The 16,329-nt window shown below is 40.7% G+C and overlaps 1 protein-coding gene and 1 pseudogene across 1 annotated transcript in view; both read left to right on the top strand.

Annotated features, from left to right (window-relative positions):
- The window catches only part of RBL1 (RB transcriptional corepressor like 1), a 56,364-nt gene extending 47,710 nt beyond the window's left edge, over positions 1–8,654 (top strand). The window contains exons 20-22 of the mRNA XM_040638286.1: positions 4,855–5,003; positions 5,719–5,883; positions 7,366–8,654. Coding sequence (XP_040494220.1) covers positions 4,855–5,003; positions 5,719–5,883; positions 7,366–7,536 — 485 coding nt within the window. The 3' untranslated portion in view covers positions 7,537–8,654. The remainder of the gene's footprint in view (positions 1–4,854; positions 5,004–5,718; positions 5,884–7,365) is intronic.
- Positions 8,655–9,225: 571 nt separating this feature from the next.
- LOC103669779 lies at positions 9,226–10,070 on the top strand (annotated as a pseudogene).
- Positions 10,071–16,329: the final 6,259 nt, after the last annotated feature.

Genomic DNA, 16,329 nt, shown 5'->3' with positions numbered 1-16,329 from the left:
CTTTGAGATATGCCTAACAGAAACCCTTATAGTAGCCACCTATTGGGAATGAGCTTCCTGATTAAAACACCAATTCACTCATGGACCGTGCATTCTTCATTATTGTGTTAGCAGACCACCCAGACTGGCATTACTGATTAGAAAACGTGAGGGGCTCCTGAGTAGCTCAGTTGGTTGAGTGGCCAACTCTTGATTTCAGCTCAGGTCATGATCTCAGTGTCCTAGGGTTGAGCCTGCATGGGTCTCTTTGATCAGCATGCAGTCTCTCCCTTCTTCCCCTCTGCCTCTCCCCCACACACGTTCATGAGCTCGCTCGCTCTCTCTCAAATCTTTAAAAAAAAGAAAATTGAGAGACCCAGATTATAGCTTAATCTGAGTAACACAAATATAATACTCAAGTGACTTATAATAGTACATTGAAAACTACAATACTTCCTCAGTGCCTTGTTTTAAGGATTACAAAGAATGATGCGTGTGTGATGTTTAACACAAGGTCTGCTTATAGTAAGACCTCAGTAAGTAACAGCAATTACTATTTTTTAAGCAATATAAAATTTATTGTATTTTATTAATGAGTATTGCATTTTAAATGTTTTTTCTTTTTTTTTCTTTAAAAGTTAATTTGTCTAAGGCCATATTCCTTATTTAAAGTATTTGGGGGACACCTGGGTGGCCCATTTGGTTAAGCAGTTATGCATCTGACTCTTTTTTTTTTTTAAATATTTTATTTATTTGACAGAGAGGGCATAAGCAGGGGGAGCAGCAGATAGAGGGAGACGCACAGACTCCCCACGAAGCAGAGAGCCCGACGTGGGGCTTGTTCCCAGAACCCTGGGATCATGACCTGACCTGAGGACAGATGCTTATTAACCAACTGAGCCACCCAGGCACCCCAAAGCATCTGACTCTTGATTTCAGCTCAGGTTATGATCTCAGGATTGTGAGATTGAGCCCCACGCTGGGCATGGAACCTGCTTAAGATTCTCTTTCTCCTTAATACTAAGTGAAATAAGTCAAGCAGAGAAAGACAACTATCATATGATTTCTCTCATCTATGGAACATAAGAACTAGAATGATCAGTAGGGGAAGAAAGGGATAAAGAAAGGGGGGGTAATCAGAAGGGGGAATGAAACATGAGAGACTATGGACTATGAGAAACAAACTGAGGGCTACAGAGGGGAGGGGGGTGGGGGAATGGGATAGGCCGGTGATGGGTAGTAAGGAGGGCACGTATTGCATGGTGCACTGGGTGTTATACACAACTAATGAATCATCGAGCCTTACATCGAAAACCGGGGATGTACTGTATGGTGACTAACATAATATAATAAAAATCATTATCAGAAAAAAAAAAAAAAAAAAAAGATTCTCTTTCTCCTTCTGCCCCTCCCCCCCAATCTCTCAAAATTAAATAAATAAAATACTTTAGGGGTGCTTGGCTGGCTCAGTTGAAGGAGAACGTGTGACTCTTATCACAGGTCATAAGTTTGAGCACCATGTTGGGTGTAGAGATTAGTTAAATGAAACTTTCAGTTAGGCGCCTGCCTTTGGCTCAGGTCACAATCCCAGGGTCCTGAGATCGAGCCCCATGTCAGGCTCTCTTCTGCTCAACAGGGAGCCTGCTTCTCCTTCACCCTCTGCCTGCCGTCTCCTCTGTTTGTGATCTCTCTCTCTCTTTCTCTGTCTCTGTCAAACAAATAAGTAAAACCTTAAAAAAAAAAATGTTTAAAATAAAATATTTGAAATGTTGAAGACTAGGTCACACATTCAAAAAAAAAAACAGTGAAAACATTCTCTCAGACAAAAACTCTGTTTTCATATGAGATACATAACATCGGTAACTGCAAATTGAGAATCAAGTGACTTTATTTCACATTATACCCATTTAACAGTCACCAGATAGACAATGAAGATATAAATAGAGCGCATTTTTACTTGTTTTTGGATCATTGTGGTGCCTTTTAGAGCTCAAAAGAAACTGCCAAAATATCACTGAAATGGTTTAAAACCACTGAAGTTTTAAATTGGCCCGTGATCAGTAGCTTTTGCATAACTAGAGTTAAATAGCACTGCTTTCTCAGTCAGAAAGCCAGTCTTAAATATTTACTGCCCACTGTTACTCTGAGCAACAAAAAGGATGAGCGAGGATATGGTGGGAGAAATATAAAACAAATGCCTATTCCGGGGAGGTGCTACTGTGCTGGTCAAGCCCGTCATATCTCAACCTTACTCTCTAATTTATAAAGAAACTCTGATCTTCTTTCTTATTTTCATCTTAAAATAATTTTGCTTCTTTTACCATTTTTAAGTGGTAAGAATCACAACATATGCCTCTTCTCAATCTGAAGACTCATAACAGTATGTGTAAAGAAACCATCATCAGTCCATTGAGCAGCTCCTCTGGGGGTGATGGATTGGCGTTTCATCATTGTATGCATCCCAAACAATTTGGATGTGCCCAACCTCTGAAACCAGTTCCCTGAGAAATGGATATCTGCTGTTTCCTCAGTGTTCCTTTACTTAGATGCAAATTTGTTGTCCTGGGATATAAAACCATATGTATAATGGTTGTAGTTCATGGCCACCCGCAACGCTGGGATAATTTACCTTCTTCCTTGCCACTTTCACTTTAGATCTTTAGAAAATTCTGAAGCCAGAGATCCAGGCTGAGAAATTCAGCATGTCTTTCCAGAGCTCTGCAAATAGTATGTCCATTCCTTAAGAGCTTGTCTCATTCACTAATAATTTATGTAAATGTGGTTATAAAATCACAGTTTAATTGCTTGACAGTGGTTATATGATAATCCAGAAAGACATTCCTCTTATTCATGGGAGCAGTAGGGAAGATTATTAGGCCATAATAGTTCACTGATTCATCTCAAAATCATCAGGGTCAGGGTGCCTGAGTGGCTCAGTCAGTTGAGCATCTGACCCTTGGTTTCGTTTTAGGTTGTGATCTTAAGTGTCGTGAGATCGAGCCCCATGCCAGGCTCCACACTTGGCGTGGAGTCCGCTTGAGATTTTCTCTCTCTCTTTCTCTCTGCCCTTCCCCCTGCTCATGGGCTCGCTCGCTCTCTCAAAATAAATTTTTAAAATCTTTTAATATATATATGTATTTATTTACTTATTTATTTATCAAGGTCACCTGGCTGGCTCAGTTGGAAGAGCATGCAACTCTTGACCTCAGGGTCATGAGTTTGAGTCCCATGTTAGGTGTAGCAATTACTAAATAAATTTTAAAACTTTTAACATTTTTAAAAAATATTTATCTAACATGTACCATGTACCTCAAATTATATTAGATAGAGGTCCCTTCTACCCTCTGAGAGGAAACAGACTTCCAGCAGTTATTGCACCAGGCAGGCAAACCTTTGATCTCCTCTTCCCCAGTCTTTCATAAGTTCCATCTCCTAATTAAGACTTTAATTTGAGAGTGTTAGAGTTCCTAAGAGAGGGGGGAAGGTAGAGCTCTTTCTCCTGCATAAAGGATAGTGACATCTTGTTTTCTCTTTTGAAATGAAAAAACAAATAGCTAAATAAAATCATGTTAGTTAGAAGCTAAGGTCCCAGAGAGGGTTTTTTTATTTTTAAGATTTTATTTTTGGGTCATCTGACTTTGGCTTAGGTCGTGATCATGGGGTCTGGGATCAAGCCCCATGTCAGGCTGCCTGCTCAGTGGGGAGTATGCTAGTCCCTGTCCCTCTCCCTCTGCCCCTCCTCCTGCTCATACTCTCTATCTCTCAAATAAATAAAATCTTTAAAAAAAAATGATTTTATTTTTAAGTAATCTCTACACCTAACATGGGACTCGAACCAACAACCCAGAGATCAAGAGTTGCATGCTCTACTGACTGAGGCAGCCAGGAGCCCCACCAAGGTCCCAGAGAGTTTTAAAGGCTTGATTCCTTCAAAATAAATAGAGCTTCTTAACCTTATGTAAATATTAATGACCAGAATTGGAATGACACACAAATATGAATACTATGTATAGTCTGTTTGTCTAGAAATTTCTAATCCAAGGAGAACATTAATTTTAATTGATCCATGTAGTGAGAATAACCTACAACTGCCATTGCCAAGCCAATATGACTTGGAATAGTGTTCATTAGGATGGTAGTAGGTGTTACAGGGAAGGGGGCTATGGATAAAAAATTTGAGAAGCATAGAATTAAAATGAATATGTGTTTTTTTCCAACTACAAAACTTCTCAGAGCCTTTTTTTTAAGATTTTATTTATTTGAGAAAGAGAGAGATAGCAAGAGAGAGCACAAGCAGGGAGGAGAGGGAAAAGCAGGACCCTGAGATCATGACCTGAACCAAAGGCAGACGCTTAACTGACTAAGCCATCCAGGAGCCCCTTCTCAGAGCCTTTAATGTACTAACATGGATTCTGAATTTCTAAGAGGAGGTATAATATGCAGCATTTCCTTAACTTACTTGACTGCATAGCTTTTTCCCACCTATTGAAATCCTTCAACATAGCCTTTTGTTATGCAAAGCTCATGATTTGCCACTGCCACCCATACCCTGGAGCTCAGTTTAGCTAAATCCCAACCCAGCGCTGTCCCTCTGGCCCAGTGACAGCTCAAAAAGGTATGGTTGTGAAAACATTCTTGCTGAAGTAATATCTAGAGAAAAAGAGTAGTAGCCTAAGTTTACATATTTGCATTTCTTAAGACTCCAATTTAATTTATACATAATATAGATGGATTTCTGAACCTTTTCTAGAAACATTAATTGCTTTACATAAAGATTTGTGTTGACCTGATCTTTTTTATGTTGTAGAGAGAGTTGTAGTTCAAATCACCACTGTATTAAAGAGCACCTGTCATAACACTGAATTCTTTTAACAGAGTTGGAAGATGCTACAAAAACACCTGACTGTTCCAATGGACCCGTGAAAGAGGAGAGAGGTGATCTGATCAAATTTTACAATACAATATATGTAGGAAGAGTGAAGTCGTTTGCACTGAAATACGACTTGTCAAATCAGGACCATGTGGTACGTTTTATATTTTACTATATGAATATTTATAGTCATAGCTAGAGTACTGTGAGCTTACTAGATGAGCGTTTCAGAGGCAAAGTGCCACTGATACGTTATATAGGAGGAAAAAAATGCTAGTACTTAGAGAGTGATTAAGGCATTGATACACACAGACCAGAGGAAATCATGAAAATTTTATCCATACTGTGACTATGTTGCTGGAAATTATGTTTTTTTCAGCCATAAATAAACCCTTACAGTATAGCTGACACCTAACTAAGAAATGCCAATGAGAATAAAAATATGGGGGGGTACGTGGGTGGCTTAGTCAGTTAAGCGTCTGCCTTCTGCTCAGGTCGTTATCTGGGAGTCCCAGGATCAAGCCCCTCATTGGGCTTCCTGAAGCTCAGTGGGGAGTCTGCTTCTCCCTCTGCCCCTCACCCCACTCGTGCGTGCTCTCTCTCTCTCGCTCTCTCATTCAATAAATAAAGTCTTTAAAAAAAAAAAGTAACACATACCATGTAAAAAAAAAAGAATAAAAATATGGGGGTACCTGACTGGCTCGTTCAGTAGAGGATACAACTCTTGATTTTGGATTTATGAGTTCAAGCTCCATGTTGGGCATGGAGCCTACTTTAAAAAAAGAAGAAGAAGAAGAAGAAGAAGAAAAATATGGTGGGATTCAAAAAAAGAAACTCACCCTACGAAAATTTACTTTTGGTTATTTCAGATGGAAGCTCCACCTCTCTCTCCTTTTCCACATATTAAGCAACAACCGGGCTCACCACGCCGCATTTCCCAGCAACACTCCATTTATGTTTCCCCACATAAGAATGGGCCAGGCCTTACACCAAGGAGTGCTCTGCTATATAAGTTCAATGGCAGCCCTTCTAAGGTAAGTTACGCACAGACTGACTCCAAAACAACCTATGTACGTGTGTTAAAAATTGGATTTCAGATTACGAGTTAGTAATCTTTAATCTTGCTCTTTGTCTGTAAAGTTACTACTAATAAATATGAACTGTTAACTGTGGCAAGTTTCCTGTGATCAAGAGCAGTGTGTTCAACTGAGATAGTTTAATCCATTACTATTGTTAGATTGGGGAAGTTTACTGCAGGAGTCCAGCGTGTCTCCCGCTTAAGCATGATCTTGAGAAGGGGCAAATAAGGCAGCACCTGTAAGTGGTCAGACACAAAGAATATTAACTTTAAAGAAAGGCCTTCCAAGTGAAAGTTCATTTGGTGAATGGGATAGTGAAAAGTCCGAAAATAGAGCCCTTCTCATATTTACACACTGTTTTGTGGTTATCCCCATCATAATTTCCATAGAGTGATAAAGATGTGACAGTTACATGATTGTTGTTTTCAGATATTTGAAGAGCTATCAAGCAGATATGTTTAGTATGTCTCTAGAAGCCAGCCTAACTGAGATACAATACCTCACAGACTTGCATTTCCTCTTCATAGAACTTGATTTCCTGTAAGGATGTTTAGAAGAGGTTCTTGCATGAAATCAAAGATGGGACCAGTTGACTTCTAAGGCAGCGGTTTCCAGACCATAGATCAGAATCACGCGGGGCGCTTGTTGAACACAGATGTCTGTCCAATAGACCTACTGAATCCCGAAGCTCTGGCAGTCAGGTTCACTAGACCATTATGATCCTCAGCTTTCAGGAACCACTTCTCTAAGGCCTAGCTACTCAGAACGTAGTTTATAGACTGGCAACATCAGCATTACCTGGGAGCATGTTAAAAATGCAGGATCTCAAGCCTCATGCCAGCCCTACTGAATCTGAATCTGCATTTTAACAAGATCCACAGATGATTAATAAGCATATTAAAGCTTAAAAAGCATTGCTCTAGGAGGAGGATCTCAAACTTTAAGGGAGCTTAGAATCGTCTGGAGTGCTTGATTAAACATAGATTGCCTGGACCGCATCCCCAGAGTATCTGATTCAGTAGGTGTTAGGGTGAGGCCTGAGAGTTTGCATTCCTAATAAGTTCCTAGATACTTCTGCATCTGGTCCAGTGTCTACACTTTGAGAACTACTGCTATAAGGTAAATCCAGTTTTTAAAGCCATGAGAAGATGAGTTCTAATCATCCTTATTACATTGGCCTAGATTCAAAAATTAATTTCTGGGGCACCTGGCTGGCTCAGTCGGTGGAGCATGTGACTCTTGATCTCGGGTTGTGAGTTTGAGTCCCATTTTGGGTGTAGAGATTACTTTAAAACTTTTTTTTAAATCTTAAAAAAAAATAATCTCTACCCTAATGTCGAACTTTGGATAGAGTGCAGGAAAAGCAGTTAGCTTAGTTCTTTGCTGTTATTTCCTCTTTTTTCCCTTTTTACTCACACATGTCCTCTATTTCTGCAGAGTTTGAAAGATATCAACAATATGATAAGGCAGGGTGAACAGAGAACCAAGAAGCGAGCAATAGCCATCGATGGTGATGCAGAATCACCTGCCAAACGCCTCTGTCAAGAAAATGATGATGTTTTGCTTAAACGACTACAGGATGTTGTCAGTGAGAGAGCAAACCATTAATGCCCTTCCTGTTTCTCTGATAAAAGCACTTTTAGGTGACAGAAAGTTGGGGGCTCTATCTTCAAAACTTTCAGCCCTGTAGATGGAAAGTATCACTGAGTTACATGAAAAATTGCACCAAAATTATGTGCTCTTTTTTTTTTTTTTACATTTATGCAAAATGTAATTGACAGTGTATTTTGATTGTATTGGAAAGCAATATTTTAAGTGCCTTTTAAACATTTTAATAGTTATAGAATTTTTTAAATGTCAGTTCCTTGATTTAGTTTTTAAGATGAAGTAAGGAGATACCTCATAATTTTTCAGCTCACTTTTAAAAATAATCAAATATGTTCTCCTGTGCTTTGTAATATGAAGGTGAGCATGCTTTGAGGTATCTCTGTTCTCAATTCAGTATTGAGTAGAGGGGCACCTGGCTGGTAGCACATGAGACTCTTGATCTCAGGGTCATGAGTTCAAGCCCATGTTGGGCATAGAGATTACTTTAAAAATTATATATGTATGTTGACTACGGTTTGGTTCCCATAGCACCTGGGCCAAAGGGTGATACACTAGCCCGTCTCTGACCCACTTTGGCAACTCCACATGCAGGTGCCACTACCATTCTGGGTTGTCCAGCTCCCTTCTCATGCCCTTTCTCTCCTTGAGCATAAGCAGATTTGTGCCTGAGCCCATGCATTACTATGCTCCTTGCTTTCCAGCGCTAAGCCCTCTTAGCTGATGTCACAGCCGAATAAAAGGGCTACTTGTGTGCAGCTTTCCAAAGAATCAGCTGTGCAGTATTCACTTTTTCTAATGTGTTTCCAGAATCTGGAAGGACATGGATAAACCATTCTTAATTAATTTTGAGAAAGTTATGAAATGTATGTTTTTTAAACTGCAAACCTTATTTTTTTAAATACAAAGTCTTTAACTTATATCTAACCCTGGCTAATTTGAGTTAGTCTAAGATTTGGCTGTAAATTTGTAATTGCTATTGTCAGGAATTTTGTTTTTAAATTTTAAGAAAAGTGATTTTGGTCACATTTTACTTTTCTGAAAATTACGTCCTCATTTTTTGTGTAGTATCTACACATGTTGTAAGCCGAATAACATTAAATTTGTCTGAAGTCCTTGTATATATTTTTGTGTAGCTATAACTGTTGTGTCATTTTCATCTTCATTGTGGAAAATATACATGAGCATTTGTACATTGACTATATAAGAAGCTCTGGGTATGTTTTTATCAATTTTTAAGATGATATCAATGTACATAAAATAGCTAATAAAACATTGGAGTTTTTGAGTTATTAAAAAGACACGGGACTTGTGCTCTTTGCTGCATGACTAGAAGCAACTCTGCAGCCATCCACAACGTATACCTTCTTAAATACCTGCTTTATGTCTTTTAAATACTTAGTGTAACTTAAAAGTTAGTGTTCTGGTGGCTTCCAGGGGCCAGGAAGAGATTGGGGAGTGACTGCTTGAATACGGGGTTTTCTTTTGAGGGGATGAAAACATTTTAGAACTTGATCTAGGGGCGCCTGGGTGGCATAGCGGTGAAGCGTCTGCCTTCAGCTCAGGGCATGATCCTGGCGTTATGGGATCGAGCCCCACATCAGGCTCCTCCACTATGAGCCTGCTTCTTCCTCTCCCACTCCCCCTGCTTGTGTTCCCTCTCTCGCTGGCTGTCTCTATTTCTGTCGAATAAATAAATAAAATCTTTAAAAAAAAAAAAAAAAAAGAACTTGATCTAGATGGTGGTTGTATACTGTGAATTTACTAAACGACACTTTAAAATGATTATTTTTAAAAATGAGGGGCTGGCCCTGCTTAGGATTTTCAGGAAACATGGAAGCAGCAGCAACAGTTGGAGTTTAAGCACTTTTGTGATGGTCTCTGGGTGCCCTGTGAGAGGAAAAGGGAGAATGCCTCTGGAATCATCTTCCTCTCCAATGCCACTGTCCTTCTCCCTTACCCTCAGTACCAGACAGTATTACTAACTCTTCCCCTCCCGCAGCATCTTACTTCCCAGGAGATGAAGTGTATTCTTCACTGGTTTGCCAGTTGGTCAGGTCCCCAGAGTGAATGTTTCCTCCAGGACCTGGTAGCTAAGGCAGTGCCAGGAAAATTATAGCCACTGCTGGAAGGGCTGGAGCAGCTTAGTGTGTCTGGAGCAAACCGACCACCTTGTATCTTTGAGTGCCAGCTATGTCTTTGGGATCGGTGGTTTCGAGGTTGGGCTAGCAGGAGCTCAATGAATTTGGGAGGCAGCTGGAGGTCAGTGAGCCAGACTTCATGGCAAAGTGTTACCAGGCAGTGGCTGCTACGGCTGGTAGAGACTGATAGGCATTAAAATCAAAGAAGATAATCACAGCTGTTGGAGCCGTAACTTTTCCTGTGAGAACTTCAAATGTGTCACTTGAAGGTCTAGGGATAGTATCCTGACCGGCTGACTGAACTTGTTGACCAGTACAGGTTTGATTATTTCTTTGGGGGTGGGGAGGGGCAGAGGGAGAGAGAGAATCTTAAGCAGGCTCCATGCCTAGCGCCGAGGCCACCTCAGAGCTCGATCTCACAACCCGGAGATCATGACCTGAGCTGACATCAAGAGTTGGACGCTTGGCCGACTGAGCCACCCGGGTGCCCCAAGCCTTGGTTACTTCAACATTAACAGCCTATCAAGTGGACTGCTCACATAAATGTTTTCCAAGTAAATCCGGATCAGCATTTTGCCTCCCAGCTTGCCCCTTTCTACATGTCAGACCCTCAAGAATTCCGTGGCTGCTTTTACAGAAGAAGAAGAAACCCACGCATTATAACAAGCGTATTGCTGGCCCATGGGGCTATAAAGTAGAGCCTTCCTACTCCAGAAACAGGAGAGAAGGACAATAAAAGGTCATGTTTTTATAGTTAAACTGGATTCACATGGCTGGCTTCACTGCTCTTACCAGATTCTGTGACATCCCAATTATTAGCTTTCCTAGTGATCATTGTAAAATTATGGAAAAATCAGGAGGGGGAGATAATTAGTTACTCCTTCTACACTGATGTTTGTTTGAATCTAAATAGCAATGACTTTTCCTAAAGCATATGTGATATTCTTGGAACTGGTAACAGATTCCTATTCTGTAAGTTTGCTCTGAGATATGAAAACAAGTGACACTCTTTATAGGTTGCAGGTTTTAGTTTTTGTATCAAAATAATCTTCAAAAAAATAAAATAAGATGATTATTTTTGTGTTTGGTGAATTTCACCTTCAAAAAATGCCTTAGACACGTAAAGAAACAGGATGACTTCAAGTCCTTGGAATGAGTTTGTGAAACAAATTATGATACTGAATTAAGGAAAGCACTCAGGAGTGCTTTCAGGCATATTTCTCCAGATGAGACTCACAGCTTAAAGTTCTTTCCTAATTAAGATTTTTATGTGGTTAGATTATATTAAATCAGATTTTTTTAAGAAGGTAATATTCCTGGGGCGCCTACGTGGCTCAGTCGATTGAGCATCTGCCTTCAGCTCAGGTCATGATCCCAGGGTTGAGGCCCATGTCGGGCTCCCTGCTCAGCAAGGGCACCTGCTTCTCCCTATATATATATATAATATTCTTGCTTGTTTTTATTTTTTTTTTCTTCTTTTATAGTACTTTCACTAAGTCAAAAATGTTACTAGCTGCCTACGGTATTCCTGGCCCTTAACTAGGTGCTAGGGATATAAAAATAAACCAGCCATAGTTCCTGTGCTAGAGATATAATAATTATAACCCATTACTACGGTTGTTCCTTGAACAATACCAGGAATTAGGGACACCAGCACCTCCACACACACACACCAAACAGCCCCCCATCAAAGATCCATGTGTAATTTTTGACTTCCAAATGTTTAATTACTACCCTACTATTGACTGGAAGCCTTACCAATATCCTAAACAGTTGATTAACACATATTTTGTATGCTATATGTATTATACACTGTATTCTTACAATTAAGTTAAAATATTTTTTAAATGTTAAGAAAATCATAAAGAAAATACATTTACAGTACTGTACTATTATCAAAAAGAATCTGCACGCTAAGTGGACCCACAGTTCAAAGCCATGTTGTTCAAGAGTCAGCTGTAGAATAAGTATAGTAATAGAGCTCTACACAAAGAGGGACGGTATTGGGGCACCTGGGTGGCTCAGTCAGTTGAGTGTGTCTAATACTTGGTTTCTGTTCAGGTCATGATCTCGGTCATGAGATCCAGCCCCACATCGGGCTCCGCGATTAGTGGGGGAGTCTGCTTGAGATTCTCCCTCCCCCACTGGCTCTCTCTCTCTCTCAAATAAATAAATCTCCAAAGAGCGATACAGAAGGGAATGATTTACTCTGCCTGGGCAAGTGTGCCAGGGAAATTTAAAATCACTCTAAAGGGGAAGCTAAGTGGTAATTTAGTCCTTAAGGATGAATAACTGCCACTCAGCACAACCTGTAGAAAGGCCCAGAGGCATGAAAGTACTGCAGGTTTGGGAAATGCAGGTAGTTTAGTGAGGCTGGAGTAGTGTACATTTGCAAAACTACGATGCAGAGTAGGGCTAGGAAAACAGGCAGGGGCCTTTCATAGCAGGGTTTTTTAATCCAGGTTAAAGGAGCTCTGCCTTGATCATTCCCAGTGGTTCTCAACATTGGCTGTAACTGAGGAGCTTTGAAAAACTCCAATGGATGGGTCCCTCCCCTAGAGTTTTTAATGGGTTTGGGGAACAGCCTAGCATCAGGATTTCTCAATACTCCCTAGGTAAGCACCTAAAGTTGAGAATCACTTTAGAACATTGCAAGTCACTGAAGAGATTTTAATTTTAGGTGGATAATGACAAAATGTGATGTTTATTCTAGAGGAGCAGTTCCCGAGTTTGCCCAAGGATTAAGATTACCCAAGACACAGGTTAACGCGGATTCCTAGGTCCCGCCCTTGACCGTGGAATGATAATCTCCAGGGGAAAGACCTAGGGATTTTGTTTTCTTAACCTTTGTTCCAAGTGATATTTACCCTCAAGCAATTTAGAGACCTGGTAGTGCTTCTCAAATTTAATGAGCATAGGAATCACCAGGGATTGTTAATCCTGTTAAAACACAGATTCTAATTCAGTAGATCTGAGGTTGGGCCTGATATTCTGCTTTCCTAACAAGCTCCCTTAGCGCCAATGCTGCTAGGCCAAGGACTACACTTCGAATAGCAAGGTTTGGAAATATGCAAGCTGTGCAAAGGCTGGATTAGAAGATGGTTAGACTGATACAAGAGACTAATTAGGTTAGTAGTTCTTAACTTGGAGTAATTTTGTCCCCTTAAGGGACATTTGGCAATGACTGGAGGCATATTTTTTAATAATATTTTTTTACTATATTATGTTAGTCACCATACAGTACATCCCCGGTTTCTGATGTAAGGCTCGATGATTCATTAGTTGTGTATAACACCCAGTGCACCATGCAATACGTGCCCTCCTTAATACCCATCACCAGCCTATCCCATTCCCCCACCCCCTCCCCTCTGAAGTCTTCAGTTTGTTTCCCAAAGTCCATAGTCCCTCATGGATCATTCCCCTTCTGTTTACCCCCCCTTTCGTCTTCCCTTTCTTCTCCTACCGATCTTCCTAGTTCTTATGTTCCATAGATGAGAGAAATCATATGATAATTGTCTTTCTCTGCTTGACTTATTTCACTTAGCATTATCTCCTCCAGTCCCGTCCATGTTGCAGCAAATGTTGAGAAATCATTCTTTTTGATGGCTGAGTAGTATTCCATTGTATATATGGACCACATCTTCTTAATGACTAGAGGCATTTTTGTTTGCATTTTTGGTTGTCACAATTCGGGGGCAGGTGTGCTACCTGGTATCTAGAAGCCAGGGATGCTACCAACCGTACTGCAATGTGCAGGACAGCTCCCCATAATAAGGAATTATCCAGCCCAAAATCTCACTAGTGCCAATTCCTGAATTAAGTACACACCTGGTGGGCACCTGGGTGGCTCAGTCGGTTAAGTGGCTGCCCTCGGCTCAGGTCATGATCTTGGGGCCATGAGATCAAGCCCTGCATCAGGCTCCCTGCTCATTGGAGAGTCTGCTTCTCCCTCTCCCTCTGCTGCTCCCCCTGCTTGTGCTCTCTCGCTTGCGTGCTCTCTCTCTCAAGTAAATAAATAAAATCTTAAGAAAAAAAAGAAAAAGAAAGAAACACCTGGTCAAGAAGAGCTGTACACTTTAAGATACTGGTCGTGGGGATAGAAGAAGAACCACAGAGAGTCATATAACTGGCCATGTATGAGGTCCCAGTCAGGGATGACTTTCCAGAAAGGATTAATGATAATAGGTTCCAGGTGGGGTAACTAATACACATGTGAGGTTATTTGGCATCAGTGACAGATCTTTAATAGGTTAAGAAAAGAAAATGTTCCGGAGGTTTCAGATCCTATATCTACGAGTAGTTCCATCAAATTTCCCAATGGTAAGAATCACTGTTGAGGATGTATTATCTATACAGACTCAGGAGTGTGGTGCACAGTTCTGTGAAGCAACCCAGGCTGCTCTTAACCGGGCAAGTTCGAGGGCAGCGAAGAGGATAAAGGCGAAGAGTATGGACCTCCAGATTCAAATAACCTCCTTGGCACCACCAAACCGAATTGAACTTCACTGTTGACTGACTTCATCATCACTTCAGGAAATAATTAATTATAGAAAATAACACTGATCGTACAGAAACTAGAAGATATATAAACAAAACAAAAAGTAAAAAAAAAAAAAAAAACCACCCAAAAACAATAGTCCTACCACTCAGAGGTCGTCTTTTTAAAGATTTTATTTATTTATTTGAGGAACAGAGAGACAGAGCACAAGTTGGGGGTGGGGGGGCAAAGGGAGACGGAGAAGCAGACTCCCTGCTGAGTGGGAAGCCTGACACAGGGCTTGATCTCTGGACCCCTAGATCATGACCTGAGCCAAAGGCAGGCAGAGGTCGTCTTTTTAAAGATTTTATTTTTAAAATAACCTCTACCCCCAACATGGGGCTTGAACTCACAACCCTGAGATCAACAGTCATACACTCCACCAACTGAGCCAGCCAGCGACTATTGATCTTGGGGTTGTGAGTTTGAGCCCCATGTCCGGTTAAAATCTTTTTAAAACATTTTCGTTACAGTTATTTTTCACATGAAGGAAAATGTGTAAGTCTAAAGTTGTATATGTTACAATGATTTTTTTCCAGCTTTACTGAGGTATAATTTACATAGAATAAGATATACCCATTTTCAGTATACAGTTTGAGGAACTTTAGTAATTACATGTAGTGTATAACAAACACCACAATCCCTATATAGAACATTCCACCACTTCAAAGCGTTTCCTTGTGCCCTCTGATCTTCCCTGCCCTCCCCACATCCTCCCCACCACACACTCTAAGCAGTCAACTGCTGATCTTTTTGTCACTATAGTTTTGCCTTTTCTAGAATTTCATATAAAATATATGTATGCACAGTATGTAACCTTTTGTATTTGAGTTCTGTCATTTAGTATAATTTCTGAAATTCATTCACGTTGTATGTGTAAAGAATTTCTTTCTATTGCTGAGCAATTTTCCATACTGTGGATTGTTTAAAAAAAAAAAAGGAGGAGGAGAAGGAGGGAGGAGGAAGAAGGAAGGAAGAAGAAAAAAGAAAACACAGGCCCCAAATGGTGTTACTTAGACTCAGTTCCCAAACCAGTGCTAAATTAATACATAATCTAACTGCAGTTTCAACCTACCCTAGAAATGTAGTCTTAACTAGATGAGACATCAGCGCTGCTTGTAGCGTGTAGCCCGTATGTTCCCACATGGCTTGCACTCATCTTTTCACACTTTCCCCTTTCTCACTTTCCCCTTTCTCACTTTCCCCATCCACACTGGCCGCCCTGGCCCTGCCGTTTCTCAACTCCAGGCATGATCCTGCCTCAGAGCTTTTGCCCCTGCTGTTCTCTTTGTCTGGAATGCTTCTCCCCCAGACACCTGCATGGCTGACTCCTTCATCTTCAAGTCTCTGCTTAAATGGCACTTTCTCAAAAGACCTATTAACTACCCTGTCCAAAAGTGTGACTCTGTCCCCCTCCATTCCCATTGTTGTGCAACCAATCTTCAAAATTTGTCTTGCAAAACTGAAACTCTCTACCCATTAAATAACTTTCCTTTTCTCCTTCCCTGCTGTTCCTGGCAACCACCATTCTAATTTCTATGAGTTAGCCTACACTAGACACCTCATGTAAGTGGAATCATAAAGCATTTGTCTTTTTGTGACTGGATTATTTCACTTGACGTGATGTCCTCAAGGTTCATTCATGTTGCATGTCAGAATTTCCTTCTTTCTTTTTTTTTTAAGAAGCAGTGATAAATCACTTTATTCTTTTTTTAAAAAGGGGGGGGATGTCCCAGTACCCTGAGATCATGACCTGAGCCAGACTCTTTATCGACTGAGCCACCCAGGTGCTCCTGAATGTCCTTCTTTTCAAGGCTCAATAATATTCCATTGTATGTGTACACATTTTCTTTATCCATTCATCTGTCCTTGGATGCAGCCCAATTTTTTTTTAAGATTTTATTTATTTATTTGACACAGAGAGAGAGACAGCCAGTGAGGGAGGGAACACAAGCAGGGGGAGTGGGAGAAGAAGCAGGCTCCCAGCGGAGCAGGGAACCCAACGAAGGGCTCAATCCCAGGACCCTGGAATCAGACCCTGAGCCGAAGGCAGACGCTTAACGACTGAGCCACCCAGGCACCCCAGGCAGCCCAATTTTTAATCTGTAAGGTATACCA

This window comes from Ursus maritimus, unplaced genomic scaffold (genome assembly GCF_017311325.1).
Source record: "Ursus maritimus isolate PB19 unplaced genomic scaffold, ASM1731132v1 scaffold_22, whole genome shotgun sequence".
NCBI classification, from domain to species: Eukaryota; Metazoa; Chordata; class Mammalia; order Carnivora; family Ursidae; genus Ursus; species Ursus maritimus.
The sequence above is the reverse complement of the archived record's forward strand: the minus strand, read 5'-3'. Positions and strand labels throughout refer to the sequence as shown.